Genomic DNA, 19,976 nt, shown 5'->3' on the forward strand with positions numbered 1-19,976 from the left:
ATTGCCTGCTTCTGTCCCACCTGAGGAGACCTTTGCCACCATAAGTGGTAGAGCAACTGAGTTAGGTAGTTAGGTAGGCGATGAATCGACAGAACCTATGGTGCTCTATTTGTTTTAAATTCATGTTTAATTACATACTTAATAACAAAATATCTTTTTAAACTATTCATCGAAAACTGGAATTCAGCAAAGACTTCAAATATTCAAGTCAATAAGTCAGTCCGTCTTCTGGATATTTTCTTGAGTCGCACAGGCAGAGATGAGTAACCTTCACGTTGTAGTATTGATGATGTAAGGCAATTTGTGCTCAATTCGCACTGCACTGCTCCCTTAAACTGCTTTCAATACAACTGTCTTTTGTCTCCAAGATCAGCTACATCAAGAAGGCTCATCAGCTAAATCACGTTGATCAAAATATCTAATAAAAAAGAATTTAATATATGCTTACAATATTAATTAAAAAATTAATTGCAACACTACTTAGTAACTACTTTGTAATACTGAAAGATGACAAAACCAAAGAGAGAGCACAAAGAATAAAACTTATATGGTCTGAACCAGCTTCAATCCTTGGCACCACATAATAAGCAACATGCCAGGAGTGATTCCTGAGCAAGCTTTGGATGTGGCCCAAATTAAAAAACTTTGAACAACCTAAAATGTCATCGTTAAAAGAGTTTAATCACGTATAATACATGTATACTGTAGAAAATCATGAAGCTTTTAAATGATAAGATAAGAATGAAGTAAATAACAATACTGCAACAGTGGAATTTCCAAGATAAAACAAAACAAGCAGAACAATGTTTTACAATAACTTTTGTGAGCAAATATATATATATATATATATATTTATACTTTTAAAAGATAACTGGAAGAACAAACCAAAAATTAATAACAAATTATTACAGAAAGCTGAAAGTTTGATAAAAGTAAATATAAACTCTAAAATATGCCAAATATATCCTGAAGTATAGTCTTAACTTTGAAGCAATAAAAATTTTGTCATTAAAAAACAAAAAAGCGGGGCCGGGAAGGTGGCGCTAGAGGTAAGGTGTCTGCCTTACAAGCGCTAGCCAAGGAATGGACCGTGGTTCGATCCCCCGGCGTCCCATATGGTCCCCCCAAGCCAGGGGCGATTTCTGGAGTAACCCCTGAGTGTCAAACGGGTGTGGCCCAAAAACCAAAAAAAAAAAAACCAAAAAAACAAAAAAAACAAAAAAGCGGGGCCAGAAGGTGGCGCTAGAGGTAAGGTGTCTACCTTGCAAGCGCTAGCGTAGGAAAGACTGAGGTTCCATCCCCCGGCGTCCCATATGGTCCCCCCAAGCCAGGAGCGATTTCTGAGCGCTTAGCCAGGAGTAACCCCTGAGTGTCAAATGGTGTGGCCCAAAAACCAAAAACCAAACCAAACAAAAAAAACCAACAACAACAAAAAAAAACCAACAAAAAAGCACGGGGCTGGAGAGAGAGCACAGCGGCAGGGTGGATGCCTCGTACTAGGCATCCAGGACGAATGGTGGTTCAAATCCTGGCATCCCATATGGTCCCCTGAGCCTGCCAGGACCAATTTCTGAGTGCAGAGCCAGGAGTAACCCGGAGCACTGCTGGGTGTAACCCCAAAACAAAAAACCAAAAAGCCAAAAAACATGAAAAGAGTTGGAGCACATGCTTGGTATGCAGGAATACCAGGTTCAATTCCCAGTACTGCCTAGTTCCCTGAACACTGCCAGAGCCTAAAACCAAACAAAAATTACTAATCAAATTCTACCAAATTTTATATTAAACAGCATAAACCATAGGGCTGGAGGGATAGCACAGCGGTAAAGCATTTGCCTTGCACGTGTCTGATCCAGGACGAACCTAGGGTTGATCCCCAGCATCCCATATGGTCTTCCGAGCCAGGAGCTATTTCTGAGCACAGAGCCAGGAGTAATCCCTGGCATCAACTGTTTTTATTCTAACACTGATTTTCTTTTGGGATTGGGGGGGTTAAACCCAGCAGAGTTCAGGGATTACTCCTGCTTTGTGCTCAGGGATCATGCCTAGTCTGATCCAAGGACAGTATGAGGTGTGCTGGGGATCATCAGTATCCAAGGCAAATGCCCTGTCTGCTGTATTATTGCTCTGATCCAACACAGATTTATTTGGAAACTCTTATGTACATACTACAGGATAAAAACAATAATTATTATGTTAATTTTAGAAACCATAATTAAAAATTTTTTTGTGCTAAACCGAACAGTGTTTAGGGCTTGTATCACTCAGGATCATTCCTGTCAGGGTTCGAGGGACCAGATGGGGAGCTGGGAATAAAATTTGGGAATTCTGCATGCAAGACTCAGTGCCCTACCTTTACTATCTCTCTAGCCCTTCTACTCTCGTATTTTTAAAAAGTCCTTATCAGACAGCTTCTAAAAGAGGAAAAACGACATGTCTGAGATTTGTTTAAAATATATTTCCAGGTAAGAATGATAGCACAGAGGGCAGGGCACTTGCTTTGTCTATGGTCGACTTGGGAATGATCCCCGGCATCCCATAAGGTCCCCTGAGCCTGCCAGGAATAACATCTGAGCACCTCTAGGTGTGTCCCCAAACTTAATATATAGGGATCAGAGAGAACTTAAAGTCTGCAGTGCATGCTTTGCAGATTTTGAATCCTGGTTTCAAGCCCTATTACAAGGTTTTCATAAGCATTGTGGGAGAAACCCTAGAGTACAATTAAGTAAGCCCCCCAAACATGTCCCACCTCAAAACCCAATATATATTAAAATGATGACAAATGAAATAAATGAAACATACTGGTGAAGGGCTAATAATTTTTGGAGGTGAATGATGGATTGCTAGGAGTATTATTCTTTTATATTTACACGTAAAGTATCTGTAGTAAGTTAAAAAATTTGTAAGATAATTGAAGTGTCTGGGACACTAAAACAGAATAAAAATACTTTTTATCAGCTGCAAATGTTTAATGTTAAGTAAGACAGCATTCTTCAAACATTTTTACATCTGTGGACTGGCACCTGTCCGTGGACCCACTAGTGGTAGAAGGCCAATGGACTGGGAGATGGGCACTCTCATAATATTTGAGGAGAAAACAGAATGGCATAAATTTTCTGGAAGGCAAACTGACAATGAATATCAAAAGTGCACAACCTTTGACTTACAGAACACAGAAATAAAAAACAATATAATAATTATGTCTAAGGAGCTTTATTACAGAATTACTTATAAAGACAGGAAAAAGAGCTGTGCTATATTTCCCAATTTCCTCTATTATAACGAGAACGATATTCTCCATGCCTGCTAACAACTCTTTTATTTTATTTATTTATTTTTTTTGTGGTTTTTGGGTCACACCCAGCATTGCTCAGGGGTTTTCCTGGCTCTGTGCTCAGAAATTGTTCCTGGCAGGCACGGGGGACCATATGGGATGCTGGGATTCGAACTGATGACCATCTGCATGAAAGGTAAATGCCTTACCTCCATGCTATCTCTCCGGCCCCAGATTTTTTTTTTGGGGGGGGGGCCACACCTGTTTGGTGCTCAGAGGTTACTCCTGGCTAAGCGCTCAGAAATTGCCCCTGGCTTGGGGGGACCATATGGGACACCGGGGGATCGAACCACGGTCCTTCCTTGGCTAGCACTTGCAAGGCAGACACCTTACCTTTAGCACCACCTCTCCGGCCCCCTAACGAATCTTATAAGGAAGAAACTACAGATTACTTCTTACCTGCTAACTAAGCAGATCAGTAAATTTAAAGCAGGGACCCTTTCATCATCTTTGCTGTCCTAAAAGAAAAAGCAACTTAATTTACTTTACTTTTTTTTATTAGTCACTGTGAAATTACAAAGTTATTTATAATTGGGTTTCAGGCATACAAAGTTTCAACACCAATCTCTTCACCAACGTCCACTTTCCTCCACCAATACCTCCTCTTCCTGCCTTTGCCTCTAATCTACCAGTCTGCCTGTAGGTGGGATGTTTTTCTTTGGTCACACCCAGCGAAGCTCAGGGGTTACTCCTGGCTCTGTGCTTAGAAGTCACTCTTGGGGCCAGAGAGACAGCAAGGAGGTGAAGTGTTTGCCTTGCATGCAAAGGACAGTGGTTCGAATCCTGGCATCCCATATGGTCCCCAGAGCCTGTCAGGAGCGATTTCTGAGCATAGAAGAGCCAGGAATAACCCGAGTGATGCCGGGTATGACCCACCCCCATCAAAAAAAAAAAAAGTCACTCTTGGCAGGCACAGGGACCATATGGGATGCCGGGATTTGAACCACTGTACTGGATCAACTGCTTGCATGGCAAACATCCTACTGCTATGCTATCTCTCTGGCCCTTAGGAGGGACTTTTTTAAAAATAAGTTTTTGCACTGTTTTACAATATTGTTGCTGATAAGATTTCATACACAATACTTTACCATCTTTCAGCACCACTTCCTCCTCCCAGTTGTTTTACGTTTTTCTTTTGTTTTTGGGCCACACCCAGCAGTGTTCGGGGTTGCTCCCGGCTCTATGCTCAGAAATCACTCTTGGCAGACTCAGGGGACCACATGGGATGCTGAAGATCAAACTCAGATCTGTCCCGTGTTAGCAACTTGCAAGGCAAATGCCCTACTAGTACAAAATATGCCACTTGAGGGGACTGGGAGACAGGCCAGGGAGGGACAATGACTATGGTGAGGTGGGGAAGTGTTCAACTGGAAGAAGGAAGAGCTGTTTGTTTAGGGGTCACACCAGGTGCTGCTCAGGAGCTCCTCCTGGTTCTGTACTAAGAAGTGGCTCTGGCAGGCTCGGGGGACCATCGGGAATGTGGGGATTTGAACTTCGGTCTGTTTGGGTCCACTGCATACAAGACAGGTGTCTTACCCTTTAGACCAGGGGTCTCAAACTAGCGGCCTGCGGGCCGTTTGCGGCCCTCTGTACAACATTTGTGGCTCGCGGCGGGCCTTCAAATATCGCAGTATTCGCTTACCGAATAATCACAATAAAAATCACATTAGTAAGAAAAAAATCGCATTAAACATTCGCATACCTGGGGCCGGGCGGTGGCGCTGGAGGTAAGGTGCCTTGCCTGCGCTAGCCTAGGACGGACCGCAGTTCGATCCCCCGGCGTCCCATATGGTCCCCCAAGAAGCCAGGAGCAACTTCTGAGTGCATAGCCAGGAGTAACCCCTGAGCGTCACAGGGTGTGGCCCAAAAACAAACAAACAAAAAAAAAACATTCGCATACCTCAAGCAGTTCCGTTTGGGGTATGCAAATGTTTAATGCGATTTTTTTTCTTACTAATGCAATTTTTTATTGCGAATATTCGGTAAGCAAAATCCCTTATGCAGCCCTGCCTCACCCCGACTTTGCCTCCTGCGGCCCCCAGGTAAATTGAGTTTGAGACCCCTGCTTTAGACCATTTCCACTCTTCCTTCAATATATATATATTTTGGTTTTTGGGCCACACCTGGCGATGCTCAGGGGTTACTCCTGGCTGCCTGCTCAGAAATAGCTCCTGGCAGGCACGGGGGACCATATGGGACACCGGGATTCGAACCAACCACTTTTTTGGTCCTGGATCAGCTGCTTGCAAGGCAAACGCCGCTGTGCTATCTCTCTGGGCCCTCCTTCAATATTTTTTTTTTTTTTTTTTTTTTGGTTTTTGGGTCACACCCGGCGGTGCTCAGGGGTTACTCCTGGCTGTCTGCTCAGAAATAGCTCCTGGCAGGCTCGGGGGACCGTATGGGACACCGGGATTGGAACCAACCACCTTAGGTCCTGGATCGGCTGCTTGCAAGGCAAACGCCACTGTGCTATCTTTCCGCCACTGTGCTATCTTTCCGGGCTCAACAATTCTAATTCTTTTTTTTTTTTTTTTTTTGGTTTTTGGGCCACACCCAGTAATGCTCAGGGGTTACTCCTGGCTATGTGCTCAGAAGTTGCTCCTGGCTTGGGGGACCATATGGGACACCGGGGGATCGAACCGTGGTCCGTCCAAGGCTAGCGCAGGCAAGGCAGGCACCTTACCTTTAGCGCCACTGCCCGGCCCCTCAATATTTTTTAAATAAGTTCTGCAATAGGAAACTTCAAAGGAAAATCGTATAGTGATCTTTTGAGAAACATCTAAGATCATACTTCTGTACGTAGTACGAGAAATCAAATCTAAGGGTTTGCATATACAAGGCATGTTCATTTTTGTATATATGTATTCTCAAATTTTATGTTTATTTATTTATGGAAGGGTGGAGTCAAAGCATAGCGGGTAGCATTTGCCTTGCAAGTGGCTGAGTTGGCTTAGATACCTGCCATTCCATATGGTCCCGCAAGCCTGCCAGGAGTGATTTCTGAGCACAGAACCAGGAATAACCTGAGCACTGCCGATGTAGCCCCAAAACAAAACAACAACAACAACAAAAAACCCAACCAACCAAACAAAAATTATTAAATTGCAACTCACCACCAAGAGTCTGACTTCGGAGCACCTTCTTGCAAGCTGCCTTATTAGTGAATGAGCCTCAGGCAATAAAGGTTTTTCGAGACAAGCCAATAGAGCATAAAACCACCTTCCCTAAACAGAATTTTTAAAAGTAATAAATAGCAAATATTATGTCATAAATTCAACTTATTTTTAAAATACCAAATGTTGTATTTTTTATGAACCAATTCATAAAACATGTAACTTTACTGATCATTGTCTAGATAACCAGATGATATTTTTTTTTTACTGGTTTATGATAAGCAAGCTTCTTACGATACTTTAGGTTTTAGTTCATACTTTAACCAATGATACTCTCACTAATAGACTTCTGATAGACTGCTGCTTGGATAGCCTTTTGAACAATACTAATTTGAGATTAAGATTAAGATTACTTAAACTAGGGGCCGGAGATAGTACAGTGGCGCTTGCCTTGCAAGTAGCCGACCCAGCATCTAAGGTGGTTGGTTTGAATCCTGGCGTCCCATATGGTCCCCTGTGCCTGCCAGGAGCTATTTCTGAGTAGATAGCCAGGATTAATCCCCGAGCACTGCCGGGTGTGGCCCCAAAACCAAAACCAAAACCAAAACCAAAACACAACCAAAAAAACCCCCCAAAGCCCCCCAAAAACAAGATTACTTAAACTAATATCAAGATTAATTAGGTTAAATTTTAGTAAATCAGGAGCTGGAGCGATAGTACAATGGGTAGGGTGCTTGCCTTGTACTTGGCTGACCCTGGCTTGCCCCTTGAGGCCATTTTGGAAAGTATATTTCAAACTCCTTTCGAGTCAGGGCTGCTCAAAAATGTATCTTTGGGGCCGGAGAGATAGCATGGAGGTAAGGCATTTGTCTTGCGTGCAGATGGTCGATGGTTTGAATCCTAGCATCCCATATGGTCCCCCGAGCCTGCCAGGAGCAATTTCTGAGCGTGAAGCCACAAGTGACCCCTGAGCGCTGCTGGGTGTGACCCAAAAACAAAAATGTATCTACAAGACTGGATGCAAAATCTGTTTATTATTATGAGATAAGATAAGAAGTTTATCTCATGGGGACTAGGTTGGGCAGATATCTGGCTTCTGGTTTTCTCTTTGAATCTGGAGGCCAGCTCTTGCCAGGTATGGGGTTTGGGGAGGCCCCAAACAGGAGGCCCTCTCCCTAGCCTGGGGAGTGCTGGGAGACTTGGCAGGCCCCAGTCGTCCTTGTCTTTTCCCCTAATTCCAGGCCTTCCCTGAGTGCCAGCTCAGATGGCCAGAAGTGGGTTCAGGTGGATTCTTTTTTTTTTTTTTTTTGGTTTTTGGGCCACACCCTGTGACGCTCAGGGGTTACTCCTGGTTATGCGCTCAGAAGTTGCTCCTGGCTACTTGGGGGACCATATGGGACGCCGGGGATTGAACCTCGGTCTGTCCTAGGCTAGCGCAGGCAAGGCAGGCACCTTTACCTCCAGCGCCACCGCCTGGCCCTCAGGTGGATTCTTATGGGTCCTCAGGCTTCCCTCCTCCTTCCGTACTCCAGGGGGGAGGTGCATGGGGAGGAAGGCAGGCAGATATCTGGCTTCCTGTTTCCCCTTTAATTTTGAAGGCCAGCTCTTCTCAGGTATGGGGTTTGGGAGTCCCCATGCCAGAGGCCTTCTTCCTAGCCTGGGGAAAGCTGGGATGCTTGGCAGGCCCCCTTTGCGTCCCTCTCTTTTTTTTTTTTTTTTTTTGGGCCACACCCTGTGACGCTCAGGGGTTACTCCTGGCTATGCGCTCAGAAGTTGCTCCTGGCTTCTTAGGGGACCATATGGGACGCCGGGGGATCGAACCACGGTCCGTCCTAGGCTAGCGCAGGCAAGGCAGGCACCTTACCTCCAGCGCCACCGCCCGGCCCCCAAAGTCCCTCTCTTTTTCCCCTAGACTCCAGGCCTTCCCTGGGCGCCAGTCCAGGTGGGGTCTATAGGGGTCATCAGGCTTTCCCCGTACCTCTCCCTACAGTTATGAGAATGCGCTTTGGAAGGAGGGCGGGTCATTCTAGCACTGATTTATGTTGGGACAGTCATTGGAAATTTTTTTTCCTCGGTCTCCTATTGATAGTATTGTATGCATATAGTTTATATATGCATAATATCCACCTTGTATTGTGACCTTGATACTGCCCTTACAAAGCTCATTTCCAATCTTTTACTGCTTCAGTCCCAACCCTTATTTCCCCCCATCTTCCCATGTATGTGCAGCTCATGACATGAAGCTCACCACATAGAGTGATGAGTGCAGTTAGAGAAATAACTACACTGAAAACTATCATAAAAATGTGAATGAATGAGGGAAATAGAAAGCCTGTCTTGAGTACAGGTGTGGGTGGGGTGGGGAGGAGGGAGATCTTGGAAATTGGTGGTGGGAATGTTGCACTGGTGAAGGGGGGTATTCTTTACATGACTGTTATACAACTACAATCATATTTGTAATCACGGTGTTTAAATAAAGATAATTAAAAAAAAAGAAGTTTATCTCAGGAAAATAAACAACTCTATAACTAAGCCAATTTTTTTCCAGAGCAAGACTTCCGTAAAAAAAAGAATTATTAAGAAAAACATGGGCCCAGAGAGATAGCACAGTGGCGTTTGCCTTGCAAGCAGCCGATCCAGGACCAAAAGTGGTTGGTTCGAATCCCAGTGTCCCATATGGTCCCCCGTGCCTGCCAGGAGCTATTTCTGAGCAGACAGCCAGGAGTCACTCTTGAGCACCGCTGAGTGTGGCCCAAAAAAACCAAAAAAAAAAGAAAAACATGATGATTAATATCCTAATTTAAGTATTCTCACTACGAATAGTATAACTTGCATTACACTTATAAATATATAGAAAGCATATCTCTATAAATAGAATGATCTTTCACATATAAGCATATATTAAAATATAATGAAAAGTTAAAAATGCAATATTACCAATTCTGGAGTAAATTCTCTTTCTCCAAACCAATTACTCAGATATTCCAAAACACTAGTTACTGTTGCCTAAAAAAAAAAAAAAAAAAGTCACACAAAGAGAGTAGGGAGTAGAATTTTAAGATTGATAATAAAACATACTAAAAAGTTCAACGCTAAATTTCAATTAAGTTTAATTAGAAACCATCTCTGATCTTTAAAATGGTCTTCCATAGAAAAATTACTCTAATAATTTGTATAAGGCTATTAAGACTAGCCTTATACACAAGATTAATCAATGAGGTATTAATACTCTGGGTTAAATCCTAAAATTTAGTTTGTATCTACTAATTAAGTTTATAACTACTTTAAAAATCCCTTAAGTGAATTGGAGAGATAGTACAGAAGGTAAGGTATATGCCTTGCATGTAGCCAACCTCGTTTTGATTCCCAGTATCCTATATGGTTCTCTGAGCACTGTCAGGTGTGACCCCAAAACAAAACCAACAAAAGCTCTTTTTTTTTTTTTTTTTGGGCCTCACCCAGCGGTGCTCAGGGGTGACTCCTGACTGTCTGCTCAGAAATAGCTCCTGGCAGGCACAGGGGACCATACGGGACACTGGGATTCAAACCAACCACCTTTGGTCCTGGATCGGCTGCTTGCAAGGCAAACGCCGCTGTGCTATCTCTCCGGGCCCAACAAAAGGTCTTAAAAGAAGTCTGCATATATATCATAAAGACATTTTAATTAAATGAAAGCACAAATCTAAAGAGTAAACTAGCTAGAGAAATGTTTGAAGCTATATAGAGCTTAACAAATTGTTGACTTTATTACCTCACTTATTCATTTTTTTACCTAGCTTATTCAAATGTAATTGAACACTTATAAAAATCACTGATTTGAATATAAAATGACTGCTAGTATCTAAATGTACATGGCCAAGTAATTAGAACTGTCAATATATGACCTGTAAAACTGTTATCTACCAAGGATATCGAATAGTAGGCAAAATAATCAAAAGATTGTATTTGTTCTTTTAAATATATAAGAGGGTCACTATTGGATGCCAGAGTAATAGCACAGGGGCCGGAGAGGTAGCATGGAGGTAAGGCATTTGCCCTGCATGCAGAAGGATGATGGTTCGAATCCCGGCATCCCATATGGTCCCCCGAGCCTGCCAGGACCAATTTCTGAGCAAAGAGCCAGGAATATGCCCTGAGTGCAGCTGGTGTGAAACCCCACCCCCCAAAGAAAAACAGAGTAATAGCACAGCAGTAGGGCATTTGCCATGCATTTGGCCAGCCCAGGGAAGTCCTGGGTTCAATTCCTGGTCCTGAGCCTGCCAGGAGTGATTTCTGAGTGCAGAGTCAGGAGTAACCCGAGTGCCACTGGGTATGGCCCAAAAACCAAAATCCACAACCCCCCCAAAAAAGGGTCCTAAAAGATGAAAGAACCAAAGTTAGTATTTTTTTCTTTGCTCCAAAAAATGATGTATTTCATTCTTATGGGATATGTATGACATCTGGAAATAAAATAGCAATCTAACCTCAGTTATTTAGTTCAAACCTCAGAATTGAAGACTTGTAACTGATACAATTAAATGTTTGGCACAATAAGTGAGAACAGGAGCTTTGAAATTAAATTGACCTAGGATTTAATCCCAGTATTGCCATTAAAACTTGCTGGGAGAAAAAAAAAAAGACCTGTAAATTACTTACACTCCAGTTGCTTTGCTTTCCTCACTTATTAAAATCCCATAAAGGGTAGCAGTCAAGATTAAATAACAATGTTAAAGAACTGGGGCTGGAGAGAGAGCACAGAAGGTAGGGCATTTGCCTATATGCACAAACCCGGGTTTGATCTCTGGCATCCTGATCCTGTATGGTCCCTGAGCACTGCCAGGAATGATTCCTGATCACAGAGCCAGGAGTAACCCCAGAGCATGTCTGGTGTAACTCAAAATAGAAACAAAACAATAACAATAACAAAAAAGAACTGTGAAAGATATATTTACTTTTGGTCACAATAAAAATTATTAAAAAGAAAAGAAATAAAGTTTCCTCTACAACAACAACAAAAACCCCTCCAAAACAAAAAAGAATGTAAAAAAAACTTATTAGTTATGCATACCATAAACATTCACTAACTACTCAAATATTTTCACATACATTACATACAAAAAGAATGTGTATATTACCTGTGGGGGAAAAATCTTGTAGTAAGAACAACCTTGTAACTAATGCTTAAATTAAAAAATATATTCTTATATTAGATTTTTTTTTACCTGATTCATCCTGCTAACAATACTAAGCAATGGAGGAAAACCAATCTGAAAGAAAAATGAAACTGTAATTTGCAAAACAATTTTACATAGGGGGCTTCATTTTTTCAAATTGATGAGTCTTCATCACATAAAGAATGGATTAAAGAAAATGAATCTTATAATCACCAACAAAATAATGTCTTTATTATTTATTATTTATTAATATTATTTTAAATGTGCCCATTTAAAAATAATTTTATGGGCAGAATATAGCAGGTAGGTTGCTTGCTTTGCACATGTTTGACTTGGTTTAATCCCCACCATCCCATCTAGTTCCCCAAGTAATGCCAAAAATAATTCCTGAGTGCAGAGCCAGGATTAATCCCCGAACACTGACAGTATGCCCCCCCCCAATAATTTTAGTTATAGAAAATGTTAAAAGTATAATATTTAAGTTTGGAGAGATAGTTTATGGATTGAATTCTTGTATGAGGCCAATTCTAATTTGATCTCTGACACTGTATGTTTATGAAGCATCACCAGGAATAACCCTGAGCACAGTGCTCCTAAGCACCTCTAAGTGTGGCCCCAAAGTTCATCCCTAAAAAAAGTGTCAATTCCAAAAATGATACTGATAAGGGCTGGAGTGATAGCATAGCAATAGGACGTTTGTTTGGCTGACCCGGGATGGACCCGGGATTAATTCCTGGCATCCCATATAGTCCCCCAAACCTGCCAGGAGTGATTTCTGAGCACAAAGCCAGAAGTAAGCCCTGAGTACTGCTGAATGTGGCCCCAAAGCAAAAAAATAAAACAAATAGAATATGGATATCAGTAATAAGTGGTTCATCTCTTTCAAAATATTCAGCTAAAGCTAATGCTTTCAGAAAGAGCACCTGAACCAAATGTTTTTTTTTTTTTTTCCTTTTCCTTTTGTTCTGTGAATTATAATCAAATTGATTAGAAGTCTACTTTTAGAGGACTGGGGACATGTGCCAATGGAAAGAAATATATGTTCATCCATTAGGCTCTGAGTTTGATCCCTTGCATTAGATAGCAAATGGGGGCAGATCTTGCCTAACTCAACATCTCTGAATGTGGACCCTAGCACTGTATATTTAGTACAAGCACTTGAGTATCACTGGGCGTGGGGCGTGACCCCTCTGTTCCAAAGCAATGTTGAGGATGTTCCTCCTCTGACCCTTAAAAAAAAAAAAAACTTCATTGGCATTGAATGTTACATGCCTTGATTATGATTTTTGTTTGTCTCTTTTAGGCCACACCCAGCATTGCTACGGGATTACATACAGGATGCTAGAGATTGAACCTGGGTCAGCCACATGCAATGCAAGTACCCTATATATATTGGTTTTGGGGCCAAACCCAGTAGCACCCAGGGTTTACTCTTGGTTCTATGCTCAGAACTCACTCCTGGCAGTCTTGAGAGACCATATGGGATACTGGGGATCGAACTGGTGTCATCCATGTGCAAGGCAAACACCTTACCTGCTGTGTTACTGTTCTGGCCCCATGGCTGCCAATATTTTAAGTCAGAGACAATAACCTAAGCCAGGAGATGACAAATATTTTTGGTAAAGAGAGAGATTGAAAATAATTTAGGATTTGTAGGTCAAACACTGTCTCATTCACATACTCTGTCTGATTTTATAGACTTTATACCATAGTTTTCTTTTTAATATTTTTACTGATGAATCAGAATCAGAATAATTTTTATTTTTTTTCTATACATATTACGTACTTGTACATAGTCGATTCCAGGACTTTCATTTGTAACTGGCTCAACAGCCCCTTTAACAAATAACCTTTCTCCTAAACAAAATTTTTTCCAGCCTTCTTCATCTTCAGATTTTGGCTAAAAGAAAAAAAAAAGGGAAATTATTTCTGTGTGTGTGTGTGTGTGTGTGTGTGTGTGTGTGTGAGAGAGAGAGAGAGAGAGAGATAGAGAGAGAGAGAGAGAGAGAGAGAGAGAGAGAGAGAGAGAGAGAGAGAGAGAGAGAGAGAGAGAGAGAGAGAGAGACCCAGCAGCACTAAGGGGTTACTCCTGGCTCTACACTCAGAATTCGCTCCTGGGGACCATATGGGATGCTGGGATTCGAACTACCGTCCTTCGGCATGGAAGGCAAATGCCTTACCTCCATGCTATCTCTCCGACCCTTATTTCTATGCACACTTTAATAAAAAATATAGAACTTGGAGTGGGAGGGTTATTATAGGGGTTAGGGTACTTGCCTAGCATGCAGCCAACCCTCGTTTGATACCTAGCACCACAAATGGTCTCCTGAAGCCTGAGCTCTGGAGTATAGGCCAGGTACATTCCCAAGTTAGACTACTAGATAAGTTCCAATGCCTCTCCCCAACAAAAAGTTTAAAGTATGAGCGTGCAAGTCAAAGAGAAAGCTCAAAAAACAAAAAACAAAAACAAAGAGATAGCTCAATGGTCTTAACACATACACTGTCTGTAGGAAGCCTAGACTACATCTCTGGGGCGACATGGCCTCCTAAGAACTACCAAGTATAACTACACTGTGGAGCCTTAAGCATCTTTGGGTGTGACCTAAGCACAGAACAAAAGTATATGCCTTACAACAGAGTGTTTAGCTTCCTAACTTTCCCTTTTATTCAGTAGTTCAGATATAATTTATCCATGAAAAAATTCAAATTATACTGAAACAGTGATTGGGGGTGTGCCGAGCAGCAAAACACTTATTTTGAATGCATAAGATCTGACTTCAATCCCCCTACTATCTATCTATCTATTTTAGTTTTATTAGTTTAGTTATAAATATATGCTTATATATTTATAATAAATATATATTTATAACTAAACTGATGAAACTAAGAAATATTATTTTTTCATCTCATGCAAACTCCGCAAGAATATCACTGATATTGGCACCAGTATTTCTTCAGGAAAATTCAATAAATCTCTATTTAATCATGAGGTTCATGAGATGGCTTATCAAAGCCTAGAAAGAGCACATGCTTTTTAGCCCCGGGTTTCATTCTCCACACTACTTGGTTATCTGAGCACTGCCAGGATTGAAGCCCAAGTAATGAGCCAGGAGTACTCTTTGAGCATCAAAGGGTATGGAACAAAATATACGGAACAAAAAATAAAAATACCACCTTCTATAAGCCTTTTTCAGGCTTTTTGTAAATGCTAAAATATGCCTTTATTTTTCAAATAATCAAATGTCTAAAATAATCCTTAAAAGGCTGGGAGGGAGGGTTGGAGAGATAGCATGGTGGTAGGGCATTTGCCTTGTACTTGGCCAGCCCAAGATGGAACTGGGTCTGATTCCTGGCATCTATAAGGTCCCCCAGCCTACCAGGATCAATTTCTGAGCGCAGAGCCAGGTGTAACCCCTGAGCGTCGCCAAAGGTTATGGCCCCAAAAAAATAGTTGGGAGGGAGGCTGGAGACGTAGTAAAGTGGGTAAGACACTTGCTTTGCATGTGGCTACCTGGGTATAGTTCCTGATACCACATATGGTTCCTCCTATCCCCACCAAGACTGATCCCTGAGCAGAGCCAGGAGCAAGCCCTAAGCATGGCTTTGAGTGGGCCCCAAACAAAACTCCCAAAACTTGGGAGCCACAACAATGATCTATCTATCCAGTCTCTCAGATGATACAGATTAAAAGTGGTCAACCCTGATCAATTCCTGGCAATATATATGATCTCCCACCACTTCCAGTAGTGAACCCTGAGCAGAGGTCAACAGTAAGTTCTAATCACAGTCAGGTATGGCCCATTCTTCCTACCAAATACAATAAAATTGTGATAAAATAACAACTTTATTATACTACTTTCAGGCGAATACAATGGAATTATCATGATCAATGGGAGATAGTCATATTAAAAAATACAGACTAAGTGAATTTTTAAAAACTAGAAGCAAATATGGACTCAAGAAGTATATGCTGTGTACTTTAAAAAGAAAATCTCACATACCATGGTCACATTACTATCCAATTGTTGTGATTTCCAGTGACTTCTGTGTCTATTCACACTCTAAAGAAAAGAAGTTATCTTCAGCAAATGCGTAAGAAAAAACAAATCACCCTACATGTTACTACATACTGCAATAGTACTAAAACTTAGAAAATGTATTCTAATGATTAAAATTATAACTAATGGACTCACAATTCTTTTTTGTTATTGCTTTAATCTTTATCTCTCCAGCTACCCAAATTATTTTTAATTTGGACACATTATTTATATTTCATAGTCACAAATCTTCTTCTTTTTTTTTATTTTTTGGTTTTTGGGTCACATCCGGCAATGCTCAGGGGTTATTCCTGGCTCTACGCTCAGAAATTGCCACCGGCAGGTTCAGGGGACCATATGGGATGCTGGGATTCGAAACAGCAACCTTCTGCATGCAAGGCAAACGTCTTACCGCTGTGCTATCTCTTCAGCCCCGCATAGTCACAAATCTTATTTTATCAACTGTGGCCTTAAATGGGAATAACTTTCTTCAATAAGTATGGGAAGGAGAACCTTAATTTGGTTAAATGGTTAAAGTACAATTACCTGTCGAACAATTGAAAACTGTGCCACTTGTAACTGCTGCCATTGAAGTGTAGGGGAGTATCCTTCAGGAGCAGGCTGGCATCCAGAAAGCTACAAATCAGCTCATTTAAATCACTGTTACTATTATAAACAAAACCCTATGCCTACATAAAATAAATCAGAACCACATGGAGAATAAATAAAACTACATAAGAAAGTTTTATTTTATTTATTTATTTTGGGTTTTGGGTCACACCTGGCAGCGCTCAGGGGTTACTCCTGGCTCTACGCTCAGAAATCACCCCTGGCAGGCTCAGGGGACCATATGGGATGCCGGGATTCGAACCACCGTCCTTCTGCATGTAAGGCAAACATCCTACCTCCATGCTATCTCTCTGGCCCAATAACGTTTTATTTTTGAGATGAAAAGATGTACATTTTGGGGCCACAGAGATAGCATGGAGGTAAGGCGTTTGCCTTTCATGCAGAAGGTCATTGGTTCGAATCCCGGCATCCCATATGGTCCCCCGTGCCTGCCAGGAGCGATTTCTGAGCATGGAGCAAGGAGTAATCCCTGAGCGGTGTCGAGTGTGACCGCCACCCCCCCCCCAAAAAAAAAACAACAAAACAACAACAAAAAAAGATGTACATTTCACTTTACATATTTGTGTTTATTAACTTATTTTAGGTTTAGGGGCCTGAATGAATGGTGCTCATGGCTGACTACTGATTCTGAGCTCAGGGATCACTGCATGCAGGCTAGGGACCATATTCCCATATGGTCAAGGATTAAACCTCGTTGACAGACTACTAGCATGCACCTTACCCACTGTACTATTGCTTCAACCCACCTGTTGGATTTTAAAAGATTAGGAAGGCCAGAGAGACTGTGCAACAGGTAACGCTTGCCTTACATGTGGCCACCCTGGTTCAATCCCTAGCACCACGATTCCCAAAGCCCACCAAAAATGATTCCTGCGTGCAGTCAGGCGTAAGCCCCGAGCACTAATGTGTGTGGCCCACAAAGAACAGCACCAAGGACCAATTGAGAGTATTAGAAGTGATGATCAAGTCCCCAAGAATAAACCTCTAGGAAAGCTAGAGTTACTAGACAATCTTTTTTAGGAGGTGACAGGCAGTAAATGCCAATTCTCTTAATGAGAAAAAAAAAAAAGGAACCAGTAGTGCTTAATTTACCTAATCTACATCCTAATGATACTATCAAATACTACAGAAAGAGCCTATAGGTCTTTCAGTTGGTAGTGGGTATTAATAAAACTCACGGGAATATTCACACTTGGCTTCTTTTTCAACTTCTTCGGATCTATCTGAGCTACAACAACGTCTGGGCACTGCGCTGCTTCGATCCTATAAGACATGGGGTTGAAAAAAAAAGGGCAATTACTGTGTTTTTGTTCATGTAAACGACCCCCTTCATGACGAAATCAGAAAAAAAGAAAAAACCGGAACTAATAAGCCTTTCGGGATTTCGGAAATTAATCCGGTTTAAAAGCAACCTAAATAATACAAATTCTGACCTGGATAAGCAAGTTGAACAGAAACAAGTTTCTAAAATTTCTCCCAGGGAAAGCATAATCAAACATCTAGATCCCACTGCATGGGAAGCAACAATCAAATATCTAGATCCCACTGAGTGGGAAGCAACAATCAAATATCTAGATCCCACTGAGTGGGAGCAATAATCAAATATCTAGATCCCACTGAGTGGGAAGCAACAATCAAATATCTAGATCCCACTGAGTGGGAAGCAACAATCAAATATCTAGATCCCACTGAGTGGGAAGCAACAATCAAATATCTAGATCCCACTGAGTGGGAAGCAATAATCAAATATCTAGATCCCACTGAGTGGGAGCAATAATCAAATATCTAGATCCCACTGAGTGGGAAGCAACAATCAAATATCTAGATCCCACTGAGTGGGAGCAATAATCAAATATCTAGATCCCACTGAGTGGGAGCAATAATCAAATATCTAGATCCCACTGAGTGGGAGCAATAATCAAATATCTAGATCCCACTGAGTGGGAAGCAACAATCAAATATCTAGATCCCACTGAGTGGGAAGCAATAATCAAATATCTAGATCCCACTGAGTGGGAAGCAATAATCAAATATCTAGATCCCACTGAGTGGGAAGCAACAATCAAATATCTAGATCCCACTGAGTGGGAGCAATAATCAAATATCTAGATCCCACTGAGTGGGAAGCAATAATCAAATATCTAGATCCCACTGAGTGGGAAGCAATAATCAAATATCTAGATCCCACTGAGTGGGAAGCAACAATCAAATATCTAGATCCCACTGAGTGGGAAGCAACAATCAAATATCTAGATCCCACTGAGTGGGAAGCAACAATCAAATATCTAGATCCCACTGAGTGGGAAGCAATAATCAAATATCTAGATCCCACTGAGTGGGAGCAATAATCAAATATCTAGATCCCACTGAGTGGGAAGCAACAATCAAATATCTAGATCCCACTGAGTGGGAAGCAATAATCAAATATCTAGATCCCACTGAGTGGGAAGCAACAATCAAATATCTAGATCCCACTGAGTGGGAGCAATAATCAAATATCTAGATCCCACTGAGTGGGAAGCAATAATCAAATATCTAGATCCCACTGAGTGGGAAGCAATAATCAAATATCTAGATCCCACTGAGTGGGAAGCAACAATCAAATATCTAGATCCCACTGAGTGGGAGCAATAATCAAATATCTAGATCCCACTGAGTGGGAGCAATAATCAAATATCTAGATCCCACTGAGTGGGAGCAATAATCAAATATCTAGATCCCACTGAGTGGGAAGCAACAATCAAATATCTAGATCCCACTGAGTGGGAAGCAATAATCAAATATCTAGATCCCACTGAGTGGGAGCAATAATCAAATATCTAGATCCCACTGAGTGGGAAGCAACAATCAAATATCTAGATCCCACTGAGTGGGAGCAATAATCAAATATCTAGATCCCACTGAGTGGGAGCAATAATCAAATATCTAGATCCCACTGAGTGGGAAGCAACAATCAAATATCTAGATCCCACTGAGTGGGAAGCAATAACGAAATATCTAGATCCCCCTGAATGGGTAGAGGCCAGAGTCTGTGACTAGAGCTGGGCTGTAATATAAACACTGTAGTCGAGCGGAGGGTCTGGGACAATATCCGGAGACAGAGTCCACCACCAACCAGTACGGGGCCGAATCACTCACTGGACCCGCCTCAAGTATTCCTGAGGCGTCCTTGGAGGTACCGAAGGATCGAAACTGTCCGTCAAGTCGCAGGGCTCCACGGGCAAGAGCCGGGGCATTAATTCTTCCACAGCGGAACCACCGGGAGCCCACGCCATAGTTTTCGAGAACGTCGGTCGCAACTCGGCGCATGCGCCGAGAGGGCACCGCGCAGGCGCACAAGCGCACATAGGCGTCTCAGGCGAGAAAAGCGACAAGGTTCAACTGGAGGCCTGCGCCGCGCGCGATATAAGTCGCTCGCTGTTGGTTGCAGAGGCCAAGTTCGGGCGCTGTAGTGAATGAAGGCTGTCAGTTTAGTTCTTTGCAAAAAAGTGGGTCGCTAGTGTTTCTGCGGTACCTCCTCATCTCGCTTCTACGTCGAGGGTAAAGAGCTGGGGTTGTTGCTACCTTTGCACATCTCTAATAGGTATTCTTTTTTAATTTATTTTTATTTTTTATCAGTTTCTTCATTTGGCATTCTTAAGTCTTTTTACCTTCTTTCCATCATCCTTTTCGCTCCACACTTACGGCTCTCAGGGCTTCCTTACTTTGGATC

At 41.9% G+C, this 19,976-nt stretch overlaps 1 protein-coding gene across 1 annotated transcript; it reads right to left on the minus strand.

The window, feature by feature from the left end:
* Window positions 1–108: 108 nt before the first annotated feature.
* On the minus strand, window positions 109–19,552 carry GEMIN2 (gem nuclear organelle associated protein 2). The gene is made up of 10 exons (XM_049766809.1): window positions 19,403–19,552; window positions 17,443–17,527; window positions 16,181–16,270; window positions 15,599–15,658; window positions 13,384–13,497; window positions 11,646–11,690; window positions 9,382–9,450; window positions 6,445–6,555; window positions 3,731–3,789; window positions 109–418 (listed from the first exon to the last, which is right to left on the minus strand). Exons 1-10 carry the CDS (start codon window positions 19,537–19,539, stop codon window positions 379–381), a joined length of 810 nt encoding a protein of 269 aa, XP_049622766.1. The 5' UTR covers window positions 19,540–19,552; the 3' UTR covers window positions 109–378.
* Window positions 19,553–19,976: the final 424 nt, after the last annotated feature.

The sequence above is a fragment of the Suncus etruscus genome, chromosome 2, assembly GCF_024139225.1.
Source record: "Suncus etruscus isolate mSunEtr1 chromosome 2, mSunEtr1.pri.cur, whole genome shotgun sequence".
In the NCBI taxonomy this organism is placed as follows: domain Eukaryota; kingdom Metazoa; phylum Chordata; class Mammalia; order Eulipotyphla; family Soricidae; genus Suncus; species Suncus etruscus.